We start from the raw sequence: 24,161 nt of genomic DNA, 5'->3' as shown, positions 1-24,161 counted from the left end.
TGTGAGGAAATAATTGTCTGCCCACAAGCACAACAGTCACACTCCAAAGCACTGCTGGTATTGTACAGACGCCATACATTGCATGCTGGCTCGAGCAGGCAGAAGGAAGTCGTCTACCTAAATCTGAGGTGAGGACTTTATATGTTATATGTGATATGTATTTTATATGTTGTATATCTTTTATATGTTATATGTCTGAGTGCAGCAATGAATAACTTCCATGGGTTGTCATGGTAGTGACCATGAATCTATATTTATTGCTCCAAGCAATGACAAGAAATCATCTGAAAATTAATGTGATTATGGCTGTTGGTGCTGGCCACTTATTCACCACTTCACAACTTCATACGTCACAATTCATCCATCCTAATCATTTTCAATAAAGACTCACTTAGACAAAAATGTTACCTCTATATCTCTTGGGCTTGCAAAATCAAGGAGTTACAGATGTAATAGAAATATTTGTACATATCTCTTCTGTTTTTAATAACAGTAAACTTTCTTTTTACAACTACACAACAAAGGAAGATACAAAGAGAGAGTGATTAGCCTGTTCTTAACATCCGAGCTTCCTTTTTCTCTTGAAGTTCTTTCTTCTGTTGTTCAACAACTTCTCTCCTTTCTTCCAAAAATTCACCATATTCAACTGAGTCAATATATCTTGTTATTTCAATGCCACATGATCTTGCAACACCTACCAACATTATACATATTTGTTCTAAAGTGTAACATGCCAAAGGAGGATCTTCTGATTTGATTTTTGCTATTTCATACAAATGCTTTAGTGTTATTTTTCCCGATATTTCTTTTCCTGAAACAAAATTCCATTTATAACTAAGCAGATCAAATGCAATGCAAGGTTGGAACTGTTTACCTCTAAATATTTATGAAAACATGAGGACTATTTCTAAACTTCACAGGGAAGTTACACTTTAATAATATTTCATGCATTTTGATGACATGGTCAAGAACTAATTTTCTTATGAACAATAATGTGTCACACTCAAGTAGAAGTGAATTTTTTATTTTGCCTAAAAACTCTACCTGTAATTGTGAGCGTCTCTGACTTCTTCTCATAACTGTTAATTCACTATTCTAGTGCCATGTGCTAAGAGGAGTGAGAAGGGGCATTAAACATTAGAAAAGCAGTTCCTTTTTCAGGACAAAATACAAGCATACAGGGCTCACAGTAAACATACTTTACTGGTCTCGTGTTCAAAAAATTTGGTTTTCACTACTTTTTACTCACTCTCAAATGAAAGCTAAGCTGAAAGGCTAAATGTGAAAAATAATCCAATTGTTCAAGAAAACCTCTTACAAGGAACTCCTTAAGTGTGAGGTCGTAAGTTCAATCTTGAGAAAAGCTCATTGGAAAGTGTTGTGTTAACAATTATGACAAGAAAAATATTAGCTGCCAATGACTCAGCATGTGCTCGAGGAAATGTATCTGAGAGGTCCAGAGATCAACCTTCTATGGGATGTATGTTATGTATTACGCTCCACAAACTGGATATCGTCAACAAACAAAAAATTGTTCAAAACAAACAATAATTTGCACCATCAACACAAAATGAAAAATGGCGTACCACAGTGATCAAAAACATTCGCACCATCAAGATCAAAAGAAAACTCCTTGGGATTTACAAATCATGCAGGATGTTCAGCTAGGTATCCACTCTTAAAGAATACATATAGAATCATATTGGTTTAACGGGATGATAAGAACTGATGGAATGTGATGACATGCAACCAAATACGAAACAGTCTGTCATGGAGCTTATGAAACTAGCTATCTTTTAAGGCATAGTTGCAGATAGTGCAATACTATACTTTATAAGTACAGAAAAAACAAACATCCAGAGGCTGAATTTGTCCTGTGGTTTCAGATAGTATGAACTGCAATGTCATACGCTTCTCAGGAGAGAGAGTTTGCTGTAAAGTAGTATGATTTTTAAACACAGACCAGGAATCAAGCAAAAGCAAGTTATTTTGACCAGCTACTGGCCAAAAGCAGTGCTCATACCATATTTGTAGTTCTCTTAAGCCCATCATATTGCACCTCTTACAAGGAACTCCTTACGTGTGACGTTGCAAGTTCAATCTTTAGAAAGGCTCATCTGAAAGTGTTGTGTTGTTTTCTGGGACTATAATATTCCATACTGGCCTTGAAAGTCACACACACAAGATAGAATTGTGGGGACAGAGCACATCCAATTTCTCACAGCACATAAATAACTTTCCAGCCAATCGACCATCCCGATTAACAGTCAGTGTAATTTTATACAAATATGTTAAAGCACTGATGTTAGTTTATCTTGATACAACTCTCTTAGTACCCTAATATCCAAGATTCCTTTCAAATGCATTTCCTCTTCAAATCCCAGTTGGTCAGAGTTGAATACAAACTCCTAATGAACAATGGGATAAGTTTATTTATCTCAGCTACTACCAATTTTCAGGCCGATTCTGCAGTTTGCTGTATCGAAAAGTTGATGCTTTGTATGAAACTTCGTTATCCTACATCTTCCAATTCTGGAGCACTGTTTGAAATTATGTAACCTTCCAATGCTTCCCTTAAAATCAATGTAATCCATGTTACATACAGTATGATGCGCATCCTATAAAGCATCCGTGAAACACACAAACACTAGTTTTTATAACAAGTATGCCTTATCCTCCCTCAAATATCCATAATTTTTCTTATGCACTACATGATCATATTGCTGTGGGCTTATTTGAAATCTGTTCATCACTAATTTTTTACTATGCTGAGGATCATCTTCCACGTACGTAATTATGTTTAGTACCCGCTCCTCGGACAATTATACTTTACTACATTTCACTGGAGACCTGATTTGTGGATCCCTGTCCGACAAAGATGATGAACTCACTTTCACTCGTTAGGCATGTATTATCGTCACTGTACTCCTCGTGTACATTGTCCACAGAGTCGTGCATGACACCACCACACATTCCACTCACTCATCCCCCAGACAAGTTAATATTTCTTCTGCCAATTCTTTCTTAATCTGCAAAATTCCTTGGATTTCTTTCTGATGAAACGTCAACTTTGGCACTGTTGTTGTAGATGTAATACGTTTGCTCTGTTTATCTTTGCCATTGTTCTGCTTTGGATCAACATCAGTAACACTGTAATGAGTTACTTGTCAACTAAGCAGTTCAACTACGATCCATAGTCTCATGCTGTGCTCCTCATTGGATACTCCCAGTCCTTCCCCTGTTGTCATTAGCACCCAATATTGTGGGGCATTGAATGCCATAAACATCATTGGTCTTTTGCGACCTCGCACTCAAAGGGTTCTTTGCTACTGAGGCACAGTAAACTAACAAGGAGCAATTTCATGGTTATAGCTTTCATGACAGAGGCACTACAAACTGTGTGGCAACTAGTTGGAAGATAGTGATGGTGAATAACATCCAGGTACAGCAAAAAATTACCGAAATGAGACATTTTGGCAGTTCTGATGTAAGACATGGCACATAGGATTAAAAGGCATGAAAATTAGTATGGGGTCATTCCACATCAGAGGGGCCAATATTAAAAAGTGTCCCCACTCAACCGTCTCCAAATCTAATGAAATTTGGTGTGAAGGTTCTACATGGTCTTTGATGGTTATATACCAAATTTCAGACCAGTATCTTCAGCGGTTGAATTCTTAGGGGATTTTAAAGAGAGGCACTCACCTCCGCATCATGCACCAAGGTGCAAATGTGCCAAATTTGCAAGGCTTTTTTAAAAGTTCTAGCAAACATTTGGTCATTTTCTTAAATATCCATAGACAATTTCTTATGCTGAATCACACACCATGTCAAAAATTAGAGATTTAGCCATATCCAAATATAGAAACAAGCCTCTAAAGTGGCAAAAAAAATTTGTGGCACTATTCGGAGAGCCATGATTTGCCCAACCACTGCTACTTTTCGTATGAGCCAATCATGCCAAAACTTCAGATGGCTATTTCTACTTATGATGTCTATATATCAGTCAAATTTAACTGGCACTGGGTGCCCAGATGAAAAGATATGCATCTGCAAAGTTAGCCAAATTTTTCTAATTGCAAATTTTAGGGTATTTTTTTTGGGTGGAGGGGGTGGGGGTGGGGTGGCAATATCTCAACTGTGTCTTCTTCAATCCTTTTTTTCTTGCCACAGCTGGATAGAGCATACTTTAAGCTTTCAAAGCTATACTGTTTAATTTCTGTATCTTGTATATTGATGAGTAAAAATACCTATCAAAAGTAGGGAAAATGGATTACTAATAAATACAAAAATTAATGCGATCTGAAGTTGTAAATAAAAAAAAGGATAATTGTAATGTCTTTTAATAGTATAAGATTTTCCTGTGGCTTAGGGAAAGTAACTATGCTGATAAGAAGTGTTTTTACATTATTTTACAGTGTAAAACATAAATATAATAAAACCTCAGAAAGTGCTCTGAAGATTATAAAATCTAGAAGATCATAACGGAATGTTATGTTGCTTTAGAAGTTTTAACCCTACAGTGCATTGTCACTCTGTTTCCATTGGTATTCTAAAGCAGCAATAATTTTTTTAAGGCTCTACCTTCACAGCAGTGATATACATTGCTGAATCACCACTTTCAATTGCTGCTTCCATTATTGGCAATTTTCAGTGTCAATCTTTTGTACGGTGTAATCTTTGATGTTGACACTGTACAATCTTACTGTTGAGTACTGAGTGTTTGAATAATCAGTAATCATTGTTATAGCTGAAGGTAAGCACTAAAAAATATGTTTTAATAGCCTAATTTGTATATTTTATATAAAATGAATACTGACTATTGCCTGGAGATCACAATTCTATTATGGCAAAAGGGAACTACAATCAGTTAAGGACATGTCCCCAATTAACAAGGAGCTTCTTCAGTGTAGGTCTGGGCTTGATTTTACTGAAGATACCCAAATTTGTTCATACCAGAGTACCTTGTTGACAACAAAATTTCAATTCCAGAAGAATTTCTACAACCCATTTGGTAAAGATAAACAAATATCACTTGTAAACACTGCAATGTGTGATAGGTCAAAGTCACTGACTAATGAAGTTTTTAAACCTTGTCAGAAAATTTGTAGCAAATATAGACATCAAATGCCCAAAACAATCATCCCACCAGGATAAGCAAGAATCACCGTCCACAGAAGATGTGGGTGTCATCGATGCTTGGCTTTACTGCTAAAACTTCATTATCATCACTTGGAGAACCACTACAAAAGCTTCAACGGATCAGCAAAAGGGATTCAATGGGATACAGAAAGTGCAAATGTCAGAAAGCCAGAGGCAGCATTACAAAGATAATTGCCATGGCTGTTGGTGTGAGCCAAGTAGTTATTGCTCAGATACAAATGGAAGAGTGTCATAAATGTAAAGGTATGGACATCTTAATTGAACAACTGAAGATTAAACTTCGGACTTCACTTCGGACTTCAAGTAATAGCAGTAAAGTTCAAATTGTGACCCTGGCCCCAAATTAACTGCACTACTGAAAAAATGGCTAAAGAATTTGCTGTTTCAGCTAAGATGAAGAAGGTTTGGAAACTGAAGATGGAAAATGGGGAAAAAGCTCATTCATGAAATGAAACAAAATGTCCTCATTTTCTTTGAAGATGATGACTTCTTGTTTATGCCCGGGCAAAAAGAATTGTGTTGTAAGAATAAATGGGGAAAGATTCACAAGGAGAAATGCCTGCTCCTTTGTAACCTTAAAAAAATGTTCATTGCTTATTGTAAGCAATATGGAAATGAACTAAGCTTCTCAAAATTTTGTAAGCTCAGGCCGAAATGGTGTAGTACAGCTGGTGCTTCTGGATCACAATTCAATGTGTGTATGTGCAATTCATCAAAATGTCAAATTAATGTTGGCTTCAGCAACATTCATTCAAGATGGCTACATGGATTTGACGGGGGGGGGGGGGGGTGGGGGTGGGTGGGGGTGGGGGGTGGGGGGGGGGCTGTGAGCACTTTGGAATAAAAAAAAATGTGAGGAATGTCCAGGAAAAATGCAACTAGAGGCTTTTCTTGAAGACTCTTTTAAAAAAGACTATGATCCTGAAGAAACAATGGAATACAAGAGCAATGGGTCCATGCTGGCAGACACACATTGGAGACTTGCCAGAGAACTGTTGAAGATTTCATGGAAGCATTTATTTTGAAAATTACCAGTTTAAGAAGCCATCAGTTTGTGTCAGAACACCAAAGTTTATATCTTAAGCAGCTAGAAAGAAATCTTGCAGAAAATGAATTAATTATATTGATAGATTTTGCTGAGAATTATTCATTCATTGTTCGGGATACTGTGCAAGGATTCCATTGGGAGAATAGTCAGGCCACATTTCATCCATCTGATGTCTAATTTGGTGGCAAAGAATGTCAGAGTATTAGAATTCGTATGATCAGCGACTGTTCTGTCATACCATTGCTGTCCATGCCTATCAAATAAATCTGATAGCATATTTAAAGGCAAAGACTGAAAACATTAAGAACATTTATTGCTTTAGTGATGATTCAGCTGTTCAATATAAGAATTTCAAAAATTTCATCAATTTATGCCTGCTTGAAAAGGATTTTGGCATTACTGCCAAATATTCACTCCATATGATTTATTCAAATTCTGTGATGATAGTATTCCAGGCGTAAAGCTTTTTTATGTACCAAAAGAAGCAATTGAAAACATCCACCCAGATCAAGAAACAAGTTTTACCATGGGACATACAGTATCCGGAACAAGAGAAAATCAATTAATTGTAATCTTCTCAGAGTAAGCAGAGTTTCCAATGATTCTACAGCATTCACAGTTAATGCCTTCGAAGCAGATGAAGAAATCCCAAGTTTACAACCAGAATAGTATGTTACTTGTATGTATGGCAATTTTTGGTGTGTTGGAAACGTGAAGTTTCACATGAACAACAAGATGTCGTCATCAGTTTTATGCACCCACACAATCATGCTCGTTCCTTCCACTGGTCGACTGCTAAAGATACCTGCTGGATTCCTGGGCAACATAGCTTCATGACTTTGGAAGCCTCATCAGCATCATCACCAGGAAGACAATACAGTTATCCACAATCTGTCATTGACAAAATTGTAGAAGTGCTTAACCAAACATGGAACTGAATCTTTAGTATTTTTGTTCTGCAGTTTTGCTGTGTTTTGTACTATACTTGTTTTCATGTCATGTGGTAAATTACTGTTTGAAACTGGCTTATACACTTGAATAAAAATAATTAATTATGGGACTTCATGAGCAAAATATTTGACTTTTCAGTCTTCTCGAAGTGCTAAAATAATAAGTTTTGAAATGTGTTCTTACTCATCAAACTGAAAGATCCAAAAATTAAACAATATTTCTTTGAAAGCTTAAAACATGCTTTTTCCAGCTGTAGCAAGAAAAAGAGGATTGAAGAAGACACAGCTGAGATATTGCCCCCCAAAAATAGCCTAAAATTTGCAATTAGAAAATTTTGACCAACTTTGCAGATGCATATCTTTTCATCTGGGCATCCAACGTTAATTAAATTTGGTCGATACATAGACATCATAGATATGAAGAACCCTCTGAAGATTTGGTGTGATTGGTTCATATGAAAAGTAGCAATGGTCGGTCAAACCATGGCTCTCTGAATAGTGCGACAAATTTTTTAGCCACTTTAGAGGCTTGTATCTATATTTAGGTAAGGCTAAATCCTTAATTTTTGCCACGATGTGATTCAGAATGAAAACTTGTCTGTGTATATTAAAGCAAATGACCAAATGTTTGCTAGAACTTTTAAGAAAGCCTAGCAAAGTTGCCGCATTTCCGTCTTCGTACATGATGCGGAGGTGAGTAGCCTCTCTTTAAAATCCTCTAAGAATTCAACCACTGAAGATACTGAACTGAAATTTGGTATGTAGCCACCAAAGATAGATTTGGAGATGGTCAAGTGGGGACCCCTGGTCCCCTTGACATGGAATGACCCTATGACCTACATGGTCACAGTTTAAAATTCTCTGCAGCACAAATTACAATGCACAATGGAAAGTCACAACTTGTAAAAGGAACAAAAATGGAGTGTCCCATGACCTAACAATACAGTATTAGATTCGGTCTCTTAAGAGGGAGAATGCATCACCCAGAATTCATCTGGAATTGCGTGGCTGAAATTACTTTTCTGTTTGTTGCTTCTATCCTGAAACTTTGATTTTTGTACTATCATTCATCATTCAGCAGTATATTCTGGTTATGAATAATGCAAAACTGAGATGAAAAGAAATGTGACAACAACAACTAGCAACAAAATTTGAAAGCATGTGTCCAGAGACTCTCAAATTAAAATATGCAATCATAGATGTAACATATAAATACTGACTACTAACTATAAAACTATGATTGTTATACATAACAAACATTTTAAAAATTTTCATGTTGGCAATGAGGAAAGATTGATATTTGTCATTTAATTCACTCAATGTATCCTAGTACAGTTAGCAATGGAGTACAATCTAAACAAATACAAATACTGCCAAACCTTCGTACCTGGTTCCATAGCACCCCTTTGTATACCAGCAGCTTGTTTTAGGAAAAATGTAGCAGGTGGCTTATGCATAATAAGCTGATAACTCCTATCAGCATTAACTGTAATTCTACATGGAAGAGGTATTCCCTCTTTTAAATCCTTTGTTCTTTCATTGAAATCCTTGCAAAAAGCTGCAATATTGATTCCATGCTGAAGACAAAAGAACAACAGAATATCAGTTTTGTAATGTAAAACACAAAATGAGCCATAATAGTCTCAAGAGGTCATTTCTCTTATGGTTGCAGATAAAAAAATTAGTTCTTTTCAGTACCAGAACATTTATAAACTTAATGTGCCTAAGAGGATCCAACCAATGAACATCTTAACCGCGCACAACACTGTTCATTAACCTGCAGTATTGGCAGTGGGTGTAGTGGTATTAATAATTATGAAGCAATCACTGGAATAAAACACTACTTAAGACTGACATGAAAGGATGGAGGAAAAGAATATTAGGGTTGTATGTACTGTTGACAACAAGGTGACTGCAAATTGATTTCAAGGTTGGATAGGAAAGGAAATCTGATGTATTCTTTTCAAAAGAACCACCCACAAATTGTTCTTTATCAGATTTTGAATGAGAATTCTGAGGGGGAGGGGGGAGGAAGCATGTGACAAAGAAATGTGGGTTATTTATTATTTCTTTACTTACACTCATACGTATGGTGAAATATTACATAGATTTAATTGTACATATCATAAATAACACTTCAGTGTTTTAATAAGAACTTCTAACCATCAAGCTTATTCAGTAAATAGCCTTATTATTAACTGTTTCTTTTTTATTTGTTAATTATTTCAACTTTACAAAAAACATCAGCAATAATGTTAGGCAGGAAAAAATTTAAGGTGTCAAACAAAGGAATTTCAGAGTGTGAGCAGCTTATGCTAAATAGTGCGCCACATGTATTACTCTGAGGAAGATTTTTAACCAATAATTTAAGGCAATCTTGGTAAAAGCTTAATAACAAACATCTGTAGTGTCCAAAGCTTAAAATAATGTTAGTTTACTTTAGCTTCCATCATCATCATCAGTCATTTGACATCCACTGTTAAATAGAGGCCTTGTTAGACTTTTCCACACTTTGCAGCCTTCAGCTATAAGTATCCATGTTGCTCCTGCATGGTTTTCATTTTAATTTGTGATCATTCCCTAGTGCCACATACAGGATGAGTCAGGAGGAAAGGTACTTGCTTTAAGAGGTGATAGTAATTCTGAACAAAAACTTCACCTGGACAAGTGCCCTATTCTGAATAGTTTCTGAGATGCAACACATTTAATATCACTTGTTTACGTTTTCCTCGAATAACTCGAAAAGCGCATCCTCCAGTGAAAACGGGTCGCAGTACAAAATTAAACTGCATAAGTTTCCTAAACAATATGCTGTCCATTTGTTCTCTAGGGGGTAATAGATTGCGCGAAGAGAGTGTGAGAAAGTTGACAATCTCGCACAATGCTCAGGCCTCTAACATAGATTGTTTATGTAGGCCAGGTTGAGGTAGTTGCACGACTTGATAGATACAAGTGCCCTGTATTAAATTGTTCGCCCCAACTTCCTGTACACTACTGTGGTATGCTGTAAAGAATGTAAATGTTTGAGTAATACCGAAAACAAACAACAGTGTACATTAAATGTGTTCTCTCTACGAAACCATCCGGGATAGTCCATATAAATTTTTTTGTTCCAAATCACTAATACTGTCACCACTCAAACCATGTACCTTTCCTCCTGGCTCACCCTGCATATTTCTTTTCTTGTCCTACAGCTAGACTCCATTCCTAATGGATCCTTGCTCCATGTAGCAACATTACTTCATGGTACCGCTTTGTATCGCAAAAATCCAGAAATGCTGCCTAATTCATGAAATCCTCCATAATAGCCAGACTACAAAAATCCCATATCTGGATGCCAACTCTCCTTTCACAAAGACATTGGATGTTCAGATTCTGCCATTTATTGTCAAGCACAAACACAGCACAATGAAAACAAATTTCCATGGCACAGGCATCCTTGAGCTACCTCTTCTCCCTTTGTAAGATATTTCTGTTATACATTTCCAATTTCCTATACATCTCCATAATCATCTTGCAACTTCCAACAGTAAGAGAAGACCTTGCCTTTGCTGGCCTGTCCTATCTACCATACCCCTCCTAATATTCCGTAAAGGGCAAACAAATCCAGAACACCATTATTAATCTATCCAGCAGATCCTTTATCCAACAGAAGTTTTACTGCATTCCAAGGGCTTCACCCCAAAACTCAAACATACTGGACTGATCAAAAACCTACTCTCCTTCCTACAGTGGAAACACACTTTTACCATCAACCCTTCTTCTCTCCCTTAAAACCCACATCCTTTCGCCTTTCCCTCTCCTTCCCTTTTTCCTGATGAGGCAACCGTGGGTTGCGAAAACTTGATATTTGTGTGTGTGTTTCTGTGTTTTTTATTGTGTCTATCTACCAGCGCTTCCCCGTTTGGTAAGTCACAGCAACTTATGGAAGAGATACTTGAAAGAAATATTTCATTTCTCAACAAATTATATCAAGATCACAATGGTACGCATTTCACACTTGAAAAGGACTTAATCTACAATTTTCTAAGAAGAGAATCAAAATGTCACATGATATGGCGATGAATACAGGACACGGGACACAAAGGACAGGAAATGTGTTACTGGTTTTCTATTTAAATCATAAACAGCTGTAATTTCCAGGAGCAGCAAGAAACAGCTCACAGTAGCTTTATCAATTACTGAACCACAATTAAATAAAAAAGAGCACTTCACATATATTAGAATGGTTCACAATGAACAACTTAATAATAAACACACATAAAACAAACACTATATATCCAAACAGTGCAGAATCAACAGCCTCTAACTGCAACCATAGGACTGTTAGGCAAAATACTTGAAACCATAAATAGCACCAGATTTCTAGAAGTTTGGTCCCAAGATGATCTAAAATGGCAGAACCACACACAACAAATAAATAAAAAACCACAATTGAAATTGATAGAAACATTGGTGACTCATCAATCAATAATTCTATGCCTACCTAAGTATGCCTTAAAACAAGATACATTAAAAGAAAGCATATGGATGCTCCCAGAAGCACATTACGACATAAAAAGATGTATGTTACATTTCTTCCTGATTCTTAAAATTTTACACAGTGGTTTAAAATATTTCTTTTTACGTATCTTTCATGTTTGTTTCTCTAGTTTATAAATACGGATATATCTAAGAGCACTTATTTCCATAAAAGGACTAACTATGTGTATACATCTAGAAATATAGATACATAGTTTATAAGTATGGGCACATATGAAAAGAACATATACCTCCATTAAAAGAGAACATAAGTGTACACATAGAACATAATGTAGAAAAAACAGAACTGCATTGAACTGAATTGAATTCCTTCGCCTGTAAACAACTGTTGTGTTGTATAAGGCATCATCATTTGTTACATAATTATACAGCTGGTTGCACAAATTATTCAAAAAATAGATAAATAGTTCTCAAGATGGTTATACAAATGATAATACAAAAGGTTAATGTATATAGATATTATTAAATAAATATTGCACATCTTGAACTCATCCATAATTAGTTTTGTTACACTGGTTGCACAGACAAATTATGTTGTACATCATAAGTTACAATTTTGTTAGTTCACAATCACATTTATAATAAAAGAGCATCATTTTTTGTTATAAAAAAGAGCATCATATTTTTCATTAAATAAAAGAGCATCATATTTTTTTCCATTATGTATGAATCCACTTGTACTATAGAATGCTTTCTCTTTCAGCCATGTCTCTATCACAGTTTTAAATTTATTTTCATGCAGTTCCCTTGTGCCATGTGATACAGTGTTCAAAAATGTTTCGCCAGCATGTACAAAATTAGTTTGGACTTCACTCAAACACATCCAAGGAATGTCTAATAAGTTCCTGTTTCTGGTTTCATATGAGTGCACATCTGACCTCACAAATGTAATATCTCCTACTTGCCTTCCTCATTTATAAAATCATCAGCACTGTAGTAACATTTGTGTTAAGAATATTTTTCAACGTTTGCACCTGTGGATTCTAGCTTGCAGTCCTTGAGCTCTGAATACATTTTATTGCTAAGCTTCAAAACCACATAAATTGGAGTATTTTCAAATAATGTTAGTCTGTGGCAAGGTAATAAGTAATCTTGTTTGTGCCTTGTTTCATAAGCATGTGTAAAGAAATTTCCTTCAAAAAGACGTGGGTTTTTTAGCTCAATGAGAAGTGTTTCATATATGTAAACATAGAAGGAATAGTCAATAAATCAAGGCTTGGAAATACAGGTTTACATGATTGTCTATTGTTTGTTCCAGTCATAACTCTGATATTTTTTTCCTGTAGCTTGGACATTCATAGGTGGCTTCCTTTTTCAACACCCCAAAAATTTATGCCATATCTTACAAATGATGTAAAATATGCATGATACAGAAATTTTCCAACAGCTAAGTCAGTTCCTTTATTTAGAATCATCATTGCATAAACAAAACTATTTAATCGATCAATAAGCAATCCACATGATCAATCCATGCCAAGTTTCTGTTTATGGTCACTCCATGAAATTTAACAGATTCTGCAGTGATTAGTTCTATGCTTGCATAACTTAACTGTGTTATATATACAACAGTTTGGTTCTGAAGTGTACAATTTGTGTTTTTGTTAGGTTTAGTTTCATAGCATTATTATTTATTGGCATGATCTGTATCACTTCAGGCAGGGGTTACCTCCAGTCTCAGTTGTTATTGAATTTAGCATATATTAAAATTCTGGAGTAAGTAAGAAAGATTTTTCCCCCCCAAAAAAATTACTGCCCCGAGATACAGGCCTCCAAAGACGACAGTGCGACAACATTTTGAAGATGTGAATTTTGGAAAAATTTTAAAATGCTGTATCTCTGTAACAGTTATAGATATTAGAGTTTTTTTTATTTGAAAGATAATTGCTTTATGATTACAATGGTATCCTCTGTTCGAACATATCTGTCAAAGTTCTTGTACGGTCTCCTTTTGAATTTTTTTTATAATTTACAGAAAAAAATTTTTTTTTCAAAAATGCCAATCCAGAAAAGTTAGATTTTTTTTCTGTTGATTAGTACCATGTAGTACTATATTCTCTATAAAGGAGAGCTTCCGCTTTCAAGTTGGACAGGTTTTATTAAAAAAAAAAAAATTTTCTTAACTCTCAAGGGTAATTTATGTCTTTAGTGAAGTTGTTTTTTACTAATTTCTTTGTTATAATGGTTATTTCTAATACCTTTGTTGCAGTTATTTCTTATACAGGGTGATTCAAAAAGAATACCACAACTTTAAAAATGTGTATTTAATGAAAGAAACATAATATAACCTTGTTATACATCATTACAAAGAGTATTTAAAAAGGTTTTTTTTTTCACTCAAAAACAAGTTCAGAGATGTTCAATATGGCCCCCTCCAGACACTCGAGCAATATCAACCCGATACTCCAACTCGTTCCACACTCTCTGTAGCATATCAGGCGTAACAGTTTGGATAGCTGCTGTTATTTCTCGTTTCAAATCATCAATGGTGGCTGGGAGAGGTGGCCGAAACACCATATCCTTAACATACCCCCATAAGAAAAAAATCGCAGGGGGTAAGATCAGGGCTTCTTGGAGGCCAGTGATGAAGTGCTCTGTCACGGGCTGCCTGGCGGCCGATCCATCGCCTCGTAGGACTCTCCATACAGTTGATTGTGGAATTTGCAGCTCTCTGCTAGCTCTGCCAGTCGATTTTCCTGGGCTGCGAACAAATGCTTGATGGATGCGTGCTACATTTTCATCACTCGTTCTCGGCCGTCCAGAACTTTTCCCTTTGCACAAACACCCATTCTCTGTAAACTGTTTATACCAACGTTTAATACACCACCTATCAGGAGGTTTAACACCATACTTCGTTCGAAATGCACACTGAACAACTGTCGTCGATTCACTTCTGCCGTACTCAATAACACAAAAAGCTTTCTGTTGAGCGGTCGCCATCTTAGCATCAACTGACGCTGATGCCTAGTCAACAGCGCCTCAAGCGAACAAATGTACAACTAAATGAAACTTTATAGCTCCCTTAATTCGCCGACAGATAGTGCTTAGCTCTGCCTTTTGTCGTTGCAGAGTTTTAAATTCCTAAAGTTGTGGCATTCTTTTTGAATCACCCTGTACTTTCTTTGTTGCATTTATTTCTTTCCACTTTCATTGTTGCAGATATTTCTTACACTTTATTGTAGTTTCTAGTCAGTTTCTTTGTCGTGGTTGTTCAATGCGGGTATTTGTACTGTAGCTATTCAGTGCTAAGTTGTTTACTGAAGAGGCTTCTAAGAAATCTGAGACCATCCACTGAGTGTGTATTCATGAGGAATTTGCCAGTTGACACAGTTGCAGTGTGTTTTGTGAAAAGGACTGTTTGAAATGTCTTCTGACTGGGGCCATAGGAGAGTTAAGTGTGCTGACTATCTGCATATCCATACAAGAGTCATATAAAAAAAAACAGACTTTGTTCAGGTTGGCAATAAGTGTTTGCATTTGGAGACTCTGTTTCAAAGTGAAGATGTTTCCACTGACGACTTCTTGTGTTCTAAATGTTTTGACAGAATAACAACAATGTTAGTATCTGAACAAGGTGAAGCTTCCCATGATGCAGGTGATGCAGATTTTGCATCAACAGAGGAAGAATTAAGTACCCTGTTACAGTCAACTACAGAGGTAGGTGTTAGTCCTGTTAAGAAACCGTGATCAGTGAAGTTGAGTCATAAGCTTTATGCATCAAGAAAGCACAGAGAGATTACTAAAGCTATGGGTGAATACACTACAGCAAAATTGACCACACTGTTCAAAGTAGAAATTCCATCTTCAGAAGAAAATGAACCAAAGCACTCTTGCCAGGAATTGTTGACAAATATCAATTCAGCTGTTGAATACTGTTCATACTACAGTGAAAATATGCAAGTTTGAACTATTATTCCACAGACATTTCCAAAGAAAACAATTTTTATCCACATTCCATCAGTATCAAAGTACACAGCAGACAAATCAAGAAATGCGAGGTCTGTAAAAGGGGTCTTGGAAGACCAGATCCCTATTATAGTCATCCTGTAGAAGCAACTCAAGTTCAAATTGTGCAGTCATTTTATCTGGAAGATAAATGGGGCTGTTCTCACCAGAGTGCCCACAGAAAAGACACTGTAACAATTGAAGATCAAAAAATTTTGAAAGTGAAGAGGCACATTACTTGCAGTATTAAAGAAAATTTTTGCAATTTATAAGAACAACTTCAAATACTGGAAGATCAAAATTTTATGCACTACGACCTAAGTGGGTGGTTCTATAAACACCTAGAGATGCCTGTTTACATATGTACTGCATGAAATTTGAACTTACTGGAGCTTGTTGCATATGACACCTTGGTTGGGTGTGTGAAGTCATTAGTAGTCTGTGACGTAAAGCGAGAGACTTGTGGTGACTGCCCTGGAAAGGGAGGACTGTCTTTACAGACACTTGGCCCGGAGGACGTAGCAGATATTTCTGCAGAAATTACATATGTGACATGGGAGGAAAATAAACTAATTAAGAAAACTGTTGCCTCTGACAGTTTCATTGATGAACTTCGTAAAGGGTCAGTGAAAGCAGTAACATACCAGCATCTGAAGAAATTGACACAACAACACATTGCAGAAGTGAAAGGGTGTGTACAGGCTGAAGAACTATGTTTAGTACTTCACAGTGATTTTGCTGATTAAACGAGATTGTGGTGAATTTTATGCTACCACATGGACCAGCTTCTGGACACGTTTCCAGCTGAAACACAGCAACAACGCTATCAGTGATCACTTCCTGTTCACAATGATTTGACGATTATAAGTGCTCCAGTTCCTATTGGTTCAACAGGAAGTGATCACTCTATATCAAAGGAAGATACTGAAGCAGTGGAACACATTTTTAGTTCATTGACTGGCTAATTTCAGTACAAAACTGAGTGCACAGTTGTTGTATAAATTGAAACCTTTAAGTATTTAGACCTTTCACATACATTTTTGAACCATTTAAAATGCTTGAAAAACGAGTATCTTAGTCATCTTTCAAAACTAAAATTATGTTACATAAGGATAGTTTTGATTTTTATGAGCTTGTTATGTGATAATAAAACATGTTTTATGCATGGAAAAAATTTCAATTGTTTATAAAACATACTCAGCCTGAAAGTGGAAGCTCTCCTTTCCAGGGAATGTAGAACTACATGGTTCTAATCAACAGAAAAAAAATCAAAGTTCAGAACACTATAGTAAAAGAACTTTGGAAGATAAGTCCAAATGGAGGATTTCTTTGTAATCATAAAGCAATTATCTTTCAAATAAAAAAAAAAACAATAAAATGTCTAGAACTGTTCCAGAGATACAGAATTTTAAATTTTTTCCCAAAATTTTGCATTTTCAAAATGGTATGCACAGTGTTATCTTCGGAGGGCTGTATCAGAGAGAAGAAATTTTTTGGAGGATATATATATATATATATATATATATATATATATATATATATATATATATATATATATATATATATATATATATATATATATATATATATATATATATATATATATATATATATATATATATATATATATATATATATATATATATATATATATATATATATATATATATATATATATATATATATATATATTCCTTACTTAGCCCTTAATTTTATCATATTCTGAATTCAATAACATCTGGCCGGCCTGAAATGATGTGGTCTATGCCTATCCAATTTCCGAGCCCTTGAAAGGTTTGTTTTGTTTTCTGTGCTAATTCTTCAGTGTTTTTACAGCACACTACTGCTGTTGAGTCGTCTGCATACAGGATCTTATCTGAAGTTACATTACCTGGCATGTCATTTATATAATACAGAAATAGTAACGAGCCTAGTACAGACCCCTGGGGTACAACTGCTTGAATTTCCTTCCAAACTGAGCAAGATTTCTCAGCCTTATGATGTTTAACTACCCTCTGTTTCCCTATTTTGAGATAAGATATGAATCAACTTAAAGATTTGTCATGGAAGCCACAGAAGCTAATATGAGGAACACCTGCTTATGGTTTACCATATTAAATGTCTTACTGACGTCACAGAAGATACTGGACACACTGTTCTTGTTACTGAGGCATTTGGTTATTTTAGTGATTAGTTCATTAATAGTGACATGCACAATGCTTTGGTCCTGCCTAAATCCATACTGAATATTTAAAAATATTTTTTTTTTTTTTTTTTTTTTCCCCCCCGAAATATGGAAGCATCCGATCCCGCCCGTCTGCTTTGACCCATGACGTCACAAATAGGCGGAAACGACCATAAACCACGATTCCAATAAGGCGCATATGAAGTCGTTACGTACACATTATGAGGAGGAACATACATCGAAAAACAAACACACACACGTTCCACAAAAAGCCTAATGACACTAACGGGACAAGCGCAGGAAATAGGGGGTTTTGGGTGGGGAAAAACTAAATATAAACAAATTCAGACACCCACCCCCATACAAAACCACCCAAAACGACGAAAAAAACCGACATCACAAAACTCTCCAAATACCACTAAACACAATATCATCTGGAATCGGACACTTCCCTTGACCTATATAGCTCAACAGCAGCTCCCGATCTCATAAATTGGGACCTAACACTTCCCTTGACCTATATAGCTCAAAAACATCTCCCGATACCACAGCCACCGAGCGAGGTGGCGCAGTGGTTAGCACACTGGACTCGCATTCGTGAGGACGACGGTTCAATCCCGTCTCCAGCCATCCTGATTTAGGTTTTCCGTGATTTCCCCAAAGCGTTTCAGGCAAATGCCGGGATGGTTCCTTTGAAAGGGCACGGCCGATTTACTTCCCCATCCTTCCCTAACCTGAGCTTGTGCTCCGTCTCTAATGACCTCGTTGTCAACGGGACGTTAAAAAACACTAACCTAATCTAACCAACACAGCCACACGTTGGGATCGAACATTTCCCTTGACCTGTTATCCTTACGACATCTCCACATACCAGCCGTCCCTGGTCCAAAACGCCGGAGCTCTAAGTAAGCCTCATTTCATCACGACATATTGAACACTTCACGACTTCATCCAAAAATCCGAATAGTTGAAGAAATTTTATTAGAGACAACACACTGTCCCCATCATAGCCGACAACCGAAAACTGTTGACCCTGTCTGTCATATCCATACCTACCAAAGACATAAAAAAAGCAATTTACCAAAATTCACACACGACGCCACACTCACAAACTAAACCAAAAGCATCACCTAACACACCACCAGAGAGCACCAACGATCACATCAAAACGACACCTACAAACACGCCACTCTCACAAACTAAATTCCGCGCCGTTGTGACGTCACGGGTCAAAGCCAACGGGTGGCATCGGACACTTCGGTCGACCCTATTTTCCTAATTGGTTACACACTACTGCTCAAATTTTATGGAAATAATTTGTGGTATTGATATTGGACATAAATTTCCTATCTTCTCTTGTCTGCCATTTTTATGGATAGGTAGAACTTACGAATACTTCAGCCTGTATGGAAAGCAGTCCTCATCGAACAATTTATTTATTTATTATGTGACAGAGTTGGGGTTGTGACAGAGTTGAGGATGCAATATAATCACATCCTGTCTATATTATTTTTCTTGGAATTTCATCCCCGTCAAAAGATTGAGATTTTTTAGGGATTTGATAATATTAGCCAAATCACAGCAGGATAAACGAATAAATTTGAATTCTCCTGATCTGTGTCACATTATTTTGGGATTTGGGTGTGAAGGAGGGAGATCATCAGGTTTGTTAGAATTTATAAAATACCTGTTGTATTCTTCGCATATATGTCTGAATTGTAATCACTTCCCTGTTATTTCTAATGTAGGGTTTAAACCTCTTGTTCTTCAGTGCTTATTCCAGTCTTGGCAATCTGCCAGACAGCTTCTGTTTCATTTGTGGCATCTGATGTGTATTTATTGTTTGCCATTTGTTTTGCCTGTTCAATTATTCTGCCAAACATTCTTTTGTATTTCCTTACATAGCTGACAAACACTGAATCGTGGTTGTTCTTTACTTCCACATGCAGTTTCCTCTTTCTAATACTAGAGATCCTGATGCCTTCTGTTACGTGCATGCATACGATTAACAACACATTCCTTGTGTGGCACTTCAAACCACGATCGCTTTGCTGTATATTACAGCAAAAAACAACAGTCCAGACGCTAATTGAGTCTGTGTTAGTAGTATTGTTCGCAAATATTTGTACTTACATGACCACAAATTAATTTGAACTTACGAAATTTAAGTATTGTATGTTTGTGTGTATGGATTTTTAATCACTTTTTCTCTTGGTATTAAGCTGACAGTCTCATGTAAAAGGAAACCAACTTAATTTAACTGACAAGATTAATATAGATGTTGATATTATGTTAACTTCCAGATTCAACTACCCAAAAATAAAAATTAATTAAAACCTTATAGAGCCAAATTATGTCCATATATCTTTAAAGAATATTTTGGAGCAAGGTACTGAACATTCACAAAATAAAAGTATTCCGTTCAAAATAACAGGCCTACACACACATTTTTGTGTGTGTCTGAGAACACCATTTATTTCGTTTTCAGTTTGAAAAACCTATGGAACAGATCTTCTGCTTTGGAGCACAAAGGGAGTAAAAAAAGAAAAAAGTGATGATGATGATAAAAGTAATTTGTGCGCTATTAGAGCACAACTGTACGAAAATGACATTTTCATACAAACCTATACTACACCGGTTATGAATTATAGATTATTACTAATACACTTTTTCATGGGCTAACAAGATTTTGTGTTTTTCGATTATTGGTATTAGTGCTTATCTGTCTAAAACTAGTACTTCTAACTTTCGGAAAATGATCTGTTTTGTGTGTGTGTGTGTGTGTGTTTTTTTTATTATTATCTGCAAAACCATTTTCATATTTTGGTTGAATCTGTGTGACTATGAGGTGTGTAGTATCATGGCAAAATACTATCGAAACATAGATGCTGCTACCGGCGGTACTACAATGAGCAATATCTAACAAAATTCAAGTTGATGGTGATATTGGTTTATGAGGCGCTCTACATCGTGGTCATCAGCGCCTGCACAAGTTCCCAATCTTTCTATTTCTCACCACTTCCCGAATGGTGAGAGATGATTTGGACAAACAAAAAATTCAAGTTGCTTCTGACATTAAACATTTTGATGAACGACGTATGCTATGCATCAAAGGCTGTTGTACGGAAAATGATTGCGGTCACAATATACAAATTCAAAATCGTTTTTACCTGCCCAAGCATTGGTCCTAACGGAGGACCGGCAACTGCCATTCCTGCTGGGATATTGGTTCGAATTTTATTTCCATGTTGCACCTTGTCAACGGCTTTGCGCAAGGTCTTCAGCCTACCCGCAGCTTTCGACATTTTGAACTGTTCAGTGTTCACTGAAGTCTACTGCTCTTCGTCTACATTATTTACAAACATTAGACATTTGTACGACGTTTCGATACCCTCGGCCAAAATCGAACGGAAATACTTTCGATAGTGAAAATGAAATTCACACACAAAATAATCTACAAGAACATTGGCACAAGAAGAAAATGATTACCTTATAATTAATTTCACTGCTCACCATACCCTCACTGTTGACATTCACTTACCACGGAATTTTTAAAAATATCTTCATTTCGACTTAAGCCAATTTCTCCCTTACAAAGCAATCCTACTCGTCTCAATTGTACGATATATTTATTTTCCATACGATTAAAGACATTCTAGACCTCTGTGCATACATTACAATTTGTGACAACACGATGCCAACATAAATTACCTCGTATCCAAAAGCATTTAGTCACCACGTCCTTTGCGACAAAATCACACTTTCCGTCAAGTTAAAACAATACGCAGTGCAATTATTTACTTAAGTATTACAAATGGCGGCATTCACACATGTAGAAAACGGACCACCAATCACAGTTTCTGCGATTGTTTCAGGTCATGTTCCTCGGAAAGACAGTTTTGCTGCTGTCGTCACCTGCTTATATCGGAAGCTGAGCTGTTCTCGCCGCGCTCACTCGAATGGTAATACTGGATCCTGTACTTTTATCCCTTCTTAGTCTTCATTACTGTGCTTAGTTTTCGCGATAAATCGTAAATCTGCCGTGATCACTTCTCCACTCTAATGAAGAAAAATAAGTTACGTTTGTTTACAATGTTATTAGTTAAATGAGGAAAAACGCAATAGATAATATGAAGAGACTCTACTTATTCTCTTATAAATATAGTTTGATGTGTTTATATTTGCGTGTTTTCGTCAGCAAGTATCAGTGACCAGAAACATTATCTCACTTCCTAGCACCTTACCACACAAAGCTGATCAAGGACATACTATATGAGCACTATAACTTGGCATGCATACTACCTAGTTCAGACTTGTAGCAGTCAGGAGACTTTGTTGCCAAATGTGCAACATATCGTTAGCCGCTGTTGACTGCATTTTCGCGTACCTTGTTGCTGAGCTATGCTGTCGCTGTCTGTGTTTTGTTGCGCTATTTTCATTGTAAATTTTTCGAATAGGTGTAAGAATCCGGTTGCTGGCCCATCATGGTGTTTATCTTCTGCTAGGTACAGTTCCGTAAAGGAAACTAGTTATCAGGAGCTTGTAGAAGAATCACAAGTTTCTGTTGCCTGCACAGCGTACTTACAGTACATGGAAGTGGAATCCCCCTACCATCTGCATCACACCTCACCCGGCAGCATACCCTAACCGCTCAACCCACTCTCCAGAATTCCTGGTAGACAGATGCCAAGTTATACTTTGTGATTAATGAAGTTCACTTTAGCCATTAATAAAATTTATCCAACTTTTTCTATCACAGTTCATAAAGAACAGTTCACAATGGCCGTCACGTCACAGCACATCCAAAAATTCTACAATTCATTTCAAATGGTGACATTCACAATGACCATTGATCATGTTATGGCATCCATTTATTACCAGGTCTTCGTCATTCACCAGCCATGGCTGGACAGACTGCATCAAAGTTACAATCAAGTGATTTACAATATAATGAATGACAGAATAACATCTAAACTTATGTTATGCCTCATGCTGTAGGTGTCTAGGTTTTCCCTTATGTATATGAGGCATAATAATACATACTGGCTATAAACAGTCATTATTCCTGATGTTCTGAACAATGTTCTGCAGCGTTCCTGGCTGCTGCTCAATGTAATAATTCTTATTGCCTTCTTTTGGAGTAGCAGCACATTCTTGCAGCCTGCCGAACAATCCCATAGCTGCAACCCATACAGAATGTGGCTGTGGAACAAAGCATAGTAGACAGTTATCAGAAATTGGTCTGTATTGACGTTTTTAAATCTCCGTAGGAGGCATATTACACGAGAGAGCTTCTTGCATACATGCACAGTGTGTCCATTCCATGAGAGTTAGTGGTCTATGGTAAAGCCTAACATTTTCACAGATTCTACATCGTCAGAGTATGTGTTTTTTTCAAGGCTGCATACCATACGCTGGGTTTTTTCTTCATTTACTTTCATCTTGATGGCGATGAACCATTTTTTAGCGTTTTCGAAATGTACATCACATTTTGACTGCCTGGGAAGAATTTTCCCCTTTGGCAATAAGAATGGTGTCATCCGTAAATTGCAGTGTCTCATCAACTTCACTTAGATGATTTACAAAAATGAGGAAGAGGAATGGGGGCTATGACTGAACCTTGTGGCATGCCGTGTTCTGCCTTCTGTTCCTGGGATGTTGCTCCTGGGATTGAAACAATTTGCCTTCTGTTCTCCAAGAAAGACTGAAGTGTAGCTAGGGCTTTACCTCCCCCACCATAGCAATTTAGTTTTTTGAGCAAAATCTTGTGGGGAATGAAGTCAAAAGCTTTGCTTAGATCGCACAGTGTGAGTGCCACAAACTCACTCTCCTCAAATGCCTGCATTACTTTTCTTAATAAGCCTAATGCTGCAGTGGTACAGATCTTTCCCTTCCAGAACCTGTGTTGTGCATTGTTTTCCTCAAAATAAGTTAGGATCTGATCTTTAATAATGGATTCCATCACTTTTGCTAGTGTAGGAATGATTGATATTGGCCTCAAAGTTCACTCATTACCTGGGTTTCCTTTTTTGTAAACTGGTGCCATCCTTGCAAGTTTCAAGAAATGTGGAAAAACTCCTGCAGATTGGCACTTGTTTATAGCTGTTGCTAATGGCTGAGCTATTTCTCCAATAATTTTCTTTAGGACAGTACAGGACATCCCATAGATATCTTGACTCTCCAAAGTTTTGTAGGATTTTACTATTTTCACTATGTCATTTGCATGTACTTTTTTTCCATGTTTCAAATTTATAGTGAGTTTTATTTTGTAAGTAAACAGCAGGATCTGTAACCGAGTCTGGGATTTCAGCAACAGTGTTTTCTATAACTT

At 36.5% G+C, this 24,161-nt stretch overlaps 1 protein-coding gene across 1 annotated transcript; it reads right to left on the bottom strand.

Annotated features, from left to right (window-relative positions):
* Window positions 1-459: 459 nt before the first annotated feature.
* LOC124788991 (39S ribosomal protein L11, mitochondrial) lies at window positions 460-21,234 on the bottom strand. Its single transcript, XM_047256282.1, has 3 exons — window positions 21,001-21,234; window positions 8,549-8,738; window positions 460-811 (listed from the first exon to the last, which is right to left on the bottom strand). Exons 1-3 carry the CDS (start codon window positions 21,133-21,135, stop codon window positions 546-548), a joined length of 591 nt encoding a protein of 196 aa, XP_047112238.1. The 5' UTR covers window positions 21,136-21,234; the 3' UTR covers window positions 460-545.
* Window positions 21,235-24,161: the final 2,927 nt, after the last annotated feature.

This window comes from Schistocerca piceifrons, chromosome 1, assembly GCF_021461385.2.
Source record: "Schistocerca piceifrons isolate TAMUIC-IGC-003096 chromosome 1, iqSchPice1.1, whole genome shotgun sequence".
In the NCBI taxonomy this organism is placed as follows: Eukaryota; Metazoa; Arthropoda; class Insecta; order Orthoptera; family Acrididae; genus Schistocerca; species Schistocerca piceifrons.
Note: the sequence above shows the minus strand (reverse complement) of the source record. Positions and strands in the feature narration are given on the sequence as shown.

Bases quoted from the DNA above. Each gene is read 5' to 3' on its own strand.
- LOC124788991 (XM_047256282.1), bottom strand. From the start codon at position 21,135: ATGTCGAAAGCTGCGGGTAGGCTGAAGACCTTGCGCAAAGCCGTTGAC. The intron at 8,739-21,000 runs GTAAAAACGATT...TTTTGTCTTCAG, and splicing joins TAGGACCAATGCTTGGGCAG to CATGGAATCAATATTGCAGC. The intron at 812-8,548 runs GTACGAAGGTTT...ATTTTGTTTCAG, and splicing joins AAGGGGTGCTATGGAACCAG to GAAAAGAAATATCGGGAAAA.